Below are 6402 nucleotides of genomic sequence, written 5' to 3' on the forward strand. Positions count from 1 at the left end.
TTATTAGTTCTTTAATTTTCATCTATTTATGTGCATCTTAATTCTAAAATAATTATTACTAAGGATAGAATTAGAAAAAAATGGCTAATTATCTATCTCTTGATCTTTTAAACATGCAAAAAAAATTCTTTTCTAACAAACATGCAAGAAAATTCTTTTTGAACAAACATATCAATTATTTTGAGACGAATAGAGTGTATGTGATATAGCACTAAAAAAATTTGTAAGTGATTTGGAGTGAAAATTATGAAAATAGTTTTTGAAGTTCAAGTTGAATTTTGAAAAATTGATGAATGTCCAAAAACCAAATAATTTTCCAAGATAATATTCTAGAAAATAATTAAAAATAATTCATAGTCAAACAGACGCTACATATAGTTTGAATATTTTTTGTTTTTTAACTTTCTTTTGATGAGAACTACTTTCTGTATCTTGATATTTTTTTAATAAAAACGAAAAAGAGAGTTAGAATTCTATATATATTTTTTTTGTTTTTAATTCCTTGAGGGGGTGGGTTGAGAAATAAGAAACATAGTATTTGTGAGTCTTAAATAGATTTTGTTCTGGTGAATGATTTTAAAGAATCAGTGTCATTTTTTGTCAATATATATAGGAAGAATTATATATAGTGGGGCATGAAAAAGGAATAAATGGACCATATGTTATACGATAGAAACATGAAGATTAAAATAAGAAAGAAGGAGTGCATGTACGTAACATTAAAGTTCATGCACGGTTTCTAATTTTTTATGTTAATAGAAAGGGAACAACATGAATGCAATTTTGACCTATTTATTCTCCACATAGCCTCCCATTATTCATGTCTTTCCCATTTTAGATATAAGCCGGATTCTGTGGATTCAACTGAATTCGTTACTTTTAGCTTGAGCCAATAACGGAGCTAAAAAAGAATATTAGCTACTAACGAGAAAATTCAGATAAACCCCTTGTGGCACACAGCTCCACCCTCGACTCAAGCAGAACAAAAAATAATATATAAATCCAGAATAAGAATGTTATTCAAAATAAACCACACAGTATATATCCATCACAGTCAGATGCTCGCGTTAGCAAGATTCAAGGAGGAGCTCATCTCATCTCAAGGGGTGTGATATAAACAACCTACTCTAATACCAGCATTAGTGGTTACTTCCATGATTCGAACTCATTCTAACTCGTAACCTATAGGTTGCATAAAGACACCTATAGGTCGCATAGAGACAAATGGAGGCTCCCCTATCAAGTTGAATATTATATGGAGTCAAAGAGCAGTCCGCACTAAAACTCCTGCCAGGCTCCCCTATCAAGTTGAATATTATATGGAGTCAAAGAGCAGTCCGCACTAAAACTCCTGCCATGTAACGGGTTTGGAGAAGGGTCGGACCACAAAGATCCCCTATCAAGTTGAATATTATATGGAGTCGAAGAGCGGTCTAGTGCATTAAAGCTTCGGCTATGTAAGAGGTTCGGAGAAGTCCGGACCACAAGGATCTATTGTGCGTAACTTCACTTTACATTTCTGCATTGTTTCCACGGCTTAAACCTGTGATCTCCTACTCACATGAAAACAATTTTGCCGGTTACTTCAAAGTTCTCCTTCTAATAATATATGGAGAATCTAGAAGAAAAACTCATTATCAATAATGTTGGCTAAACAGTAAACACCTTTTGGGGACATGTTAGCCAGGTAACAAGTTTGACAAGTTTCTATACCATGATACAGTTTTCTATTTTTACATCTAGCATTGTACCTTCAAAGATTCCTGCTTCACTATGGTTTTACATCTATCATTGTTCCTCAAAAGACTTCCTACCTTACTATGGTTTTACATCTACATTATACCTTAATACATTTCCTGCCTTAGTACTATGGTCTATCGTATGTAAAACTTCACTATCATGGCATTACTCTGCGCGCCTGAAGCAGAACCTTCTGAAGCTCATCGGCAAGTCCTGGTAAGAGCACTGGTTTAGGGATGATGCCATTCATTCCGATCTGCAGGCATTTTTGACCGACATCTTCATCAGTAGTTTCAACTAAACCGATGATCAAAGGCCAGTCTTGCATTCCACGCTTGCGAAGTCTCCTGGTAACTTCAAAGCCGTCAACAAGAGGCGGGTGAAGATCCAAAACTACAATTTGAAACAAGGATGCAGTAGAGCAAACAGCACCGAGGCATTCATATCCAGATGAAACTACAGAGACGATGCATCCCAGTTTCTCGAGCATCTTCCTTGTTACGGCTCTATTCATGTCATCATAGTCAACTAACAGAACTTTCACACCATGTAGTAGAGGATGTGGATATGTGGGATCTGAAGATTCCCCATATCCGGACATGCCTACTGGAATTGATGGTTGCCTTTGAAACCCGACAATGACAACCATGCTTTGGTCAAAACCTTCTGGATTTGGTTCTACAATAATGTCTCCTTGCATCAACTGTTTGTTGTTTTTCACATACCAGAAGGAAGTTAGTTTAAAATTCAAATTGCAAACATTATGGACTTATATTTAAAAAAATTTTAAAAAAAAAGCTAAGACAAGAAAATGAAAGTGTAATCGGTAACTAAATGCTGGAATATGAATAGACTTACATGAACCAACTTCCTGCAAACGGAAAATCTCAAACCCTCCTCAACGTCCCCACTGCAGCTCGTTGGAGTACACAGTTCGATCTCTGACTGAGACTGACTAACGCTTGTGCAAATTTCGAACCTGGTATACACTCTGTCACTAGATGAGTTTGATCTCCTCGTTTTCCAGGTTACATAATCTTCACTTGCTGGGAGGACTCGGAAGGTAAGATGCCCTCCGTTTGTGCCATTCAAAAGATTTCCGACTATATGAAGAAAAACTTGAAAGAATCTTCTTTCATCACCCATAACATGATTAGGCAAAGATTTGTCGACTTCAATGGTAATATTGTAACCCTTCGCTGCACACAAACACTTGACAAGACAAGCAGCTTCTCTTATCAAGGAATGTAGCTTGAAATGCCTCATTTCCAATGGGAATCTTACATCGGCCTTCGTTGAATTATCTATCACATCATCCATCAGGGTGGAGACAGCGTGGCTGGTTTTGATCATAGAACCCACAAGAAGCTTCTGCTCATCTGTTAACTTCTCTTCCTGCAAGACCGAGATCAGACACATAATTGAGTGTATCGGTCTTCTCAGCCTATTACTCATAACTGTCTGAAATGCACTCTTTGCATCACTTGCCCTTAGAGCATCCTGTTTCGCTTTCTGCAGTGCTCGGTTCTGTTCCAATAATCTTTCACTTATATTCTGAGATTCTTCAATCATTGCAGCATGGGACAGAGCCACAACAACTTGATCGGCTGCAGCCTTGACAATCTCAATTTCCTGGTTACTCCAAAACCTACCACTTCCACAAGGTAGAACCAGAACGAGGATAGCATAACATCGAGGGACAATCTCAGGAGTTCCAGTTCGGAAATTCGAGACCTTCAGCATTGGTATCCTGATTGCAGCCACGGTTTCTGGGTCGCAACTCTTTCTACTACTTGCAGCAGCAAGTTTGGATCCCACGTCAAGTATCTTTACAGCATTACTCGCCTTGATCTCTTTTACATCGGGATCACTGATTGGGATGGGCATATTATTATACACACTGGAAACATCCGCCCTTGTAGGATCATGAGTCAGTCTCATCTCCGTTCTGTTCTCATCAGGCATCCATATAACACAATTCTGCAAATTCAATATCTTCGACAGCTCAACAAGAGTTGTGTAGAGTATTGTATGACGATCAAGTGACTTCCTGATCTCTTGTGTAAGCATCCGAACATGCTTTCCAACTTCCTCTTTTTGCTTTATTTTTCCAACTTGTTGATCAAGATCCCAATTCTTTTGTATCAGCATTAATTCCCTTAGCTTCACTTTAAGTAGCATCGGGATAAGGTTGACGAGAGATACAGCAGTGAGCACGGAGATCAGTGCAGTGAGTAGTTTGGAAACAAGAATGGCAACCAAAATATGAAATGTGCGTTGGCCCAAATAAGTCATGAAACTTAGAAAATGTGTTAAACCACAGAATATAATGAATGCTCCGAATTCAATGAGCACCCATTTGAATGGAAAGTTGGAACGACTGACGAAGTAAATGATCTCCAGTGGGATAGAAAAATACGCCAATGCAATAAATAAATCACTGGTTCGTTGGACAAATAACATACTATCGATGCTCCAAAATGCCTCATCATCATCGCAATTACATTCAGTAGCGCCATCAACACCCGATAAGGAAGCAATGAACGATAAAAGCAACAAACATGATGCTACCTTCATCAGCATTGCATCCATTAGACCCTAGTATTGTTTACACCAATGCTGCTTAATGTACAATCAGAGACCTGGTCAATCAAACCATATATGCATAAGCCAACCAGTTAAGATTCAATTCCTAAGTACACAAAAACTAAACATTTTTTTTTAGAGTGAAGATTGAAGTATACCTAAAGTATCCCGGTTTTCCGAGTTTTACACCTGAATTATCAGTTGTATTGATTTCCTACTTGAACTATAACCAACCATTTACCAGAATCCACCTTAACTATTAGTTGTTCACTTTTCCTACCTGAAAGTTCAGGTGTGAAACTCAAAACGATTAACTGTTGAGGTGTTTCTGACCATTAACTCTTTTTTAAAAAAAAAAAAGAAGAGAAAAGGAGACTAACATCAATATAAAATTTCACAGATATACACCCAAATGCATGCACCAACATCAACTTGCAATTAACATAATTAAGTCGGTTAATATCCAAAAGGAAGGAGAGTAAAAGGTGCCAAATAACAACTAGCCCCACAAGCCCACAAACTTAAAAGGCATCTATTTATTTCAATGTCAAAATTTTGACTTTCACAATACTAATATAACCATTTCATAAATAGAACTTAGTACAAAGAGACTGAGAAGCTACTATGCACCTCAACTATAGTAACTTAACAAAAAAAGGAAAACTAGAATAACTTTGAAATGAAAGTTAACACCCCTCAACAAGAAACTTTAAATAAATAATTTTCAATTTGTGGTTGTCTAAGAAACTAAAAAGAAATTTTGAATTTTTTGGTCCTAAACTAAAATATATAGAATGTACTAAAATGCAATTTTGAATTTTATGATCCTAAACTAAAATATATTGAATGTACTAAAATACTCTTTAACCAAAAATTTAAGCTTAAAAGAACTGTCAAAAAACATACTAAAAAAAAAAATAAGACAAAGAAACTGAAAAGGAGCAACATGTATCCAACAACATATTCAGGCAGTTTCACTAGTCCTTACTCCTACCTGAAAAGGGAAAGTAGAGAAACTGTTTTCGATATATCCTTAGGAAAAACAAAATAAAAGAGTCCCAAAAGAGAAATAACATAAGTGAAGAAAGATGATCAGCTAAATTTACCTAAAAAGAAGAATAAAAAACACATCTTTCTTTATCTAAGAAACAAAAAACCAAAAACAAGTCAATCCAACACACAGATCTTTATCTTTAACCAACATGCAGACCCAAATAAACATTTATAGAGGTCTTTAAATCATCTTTTTATCCAAAACACCATCAAAACCAATGTAATTTTTCCAGCATTGGTATTATCAAAACATAAAAAGAAAGAAAGAAAGAAAACAATCTATAGCCCACAAAAAAAGCTCCAAATAACAACTCAGAAAGAACCATAACTCAATGCATCACAAAGAAAATTTTTATTGTGAAAATAAACTGAGTTTTTTCAATGACCATCTTGCTTTTACAAGCTTAAAACACTTAAAAAGAGTAAAAAGGATTAGATTTTTACACCCAAAAAAAGAAAAAGAAAAGATTTTTTTCCTCAAAAAAAAGAAAGAAAATAAAAACAAGAAAGACATAGAGAACTTCACTGATTGTTCAAGAATTCAATGACCCTTTTCATTTCTGTACCTTTTTCTTATTCTTGTATGCTCCAAATGCAAATTTGATATCAAAAACAGTTGAATTGTTTGAAGAAGTGTTTGTCATATACAGAGAAAAGAAAGTGACTTTAAAGAGAGTAGAAAAATGTAAGCTAAAAATGAGGAAGAAAGACAAGAAAATATAAGCTTGTTGGGGTGGGGTTGGGGGGACCCACAGATTTTACATGAAGAGAACTTAGACACATTTAACTCTTAATAAATGTCTTCTTCAGCCACAAAGTTGTAGAAGTAAACCTTTTAACACCAATTATTATTTTAAGAAAATTATCATTTAGTTTACTAATTTTATTTTATACTCTTTCTATGTGTCATTTTATAGAGGCTGAAATATATATTATGTGGTCCCCTAGATTTGACCTTTTTGAAATTGGATACCTTAACTAAAGGTGTAGTTTATTCATCACTTCATTAATGTTCAAAGTGTG

At 35.1% G+C, this 6402-nt stretch overlaps 1 protein-coding gene across 2 annotated transcripts; it reads right to left on the bottom strand.

The window, feature by feature from the left end:
- Nucleotides 1-1679: 1679 nt before the first annotated feature.
- LOC107864610 (ethylene receptor 2-like) lies at nt 1680-6076 on the bottom strand. 2 transcript variants are annotated; one of them, XM_016711026.2, is made up of 4 exons: nt 5946-6065; nt 4485-4606; nt 2599-4382; nt 1680-2443 (listed from the first exon to the last, which is right to left on the bottom strand). In XM_016711026.2, the coding sequence occupies exons 3-4, from the start codon at nt 4330-4332 to the stop codon at nt 1898-1900; spliced, it is 2280 nt and encodes a 759-aa protein (XP_016566512.2). In that variant the 5' UTR covers nt 4333-4382; nt 4485-4606; nt 5946-6065; the 3' UTR covers nt 1680-1897. The 2 variants fall into 2 exon arrangements, with proteins under 2 accessions (XP_016566512.2, XP_016566511.2); XM_016711025.2 differs by lacking the exon at nt 4485-4606 and having other exon boundaries at nt 5946-6076.
- Nucleotides 6077-6402: the final 326 nt, after the last annotated feature.

This window comes from Capsicum annuum, chromosome 3, assembly GCF_002878395.1.
Source record: "Capsicum annuum cultivar UCD-10X-F1 chromosome 3, UCD10Xv1.1, whole genome shotgun sequence".
In the NCBI taxonomy this organism is placed as follows: Eukaryota; Viridiplantae; Streptophyta; class Magnoliopsida; order Solanales; family Solanaceae; genus Capsicum; species Capsicum annuum.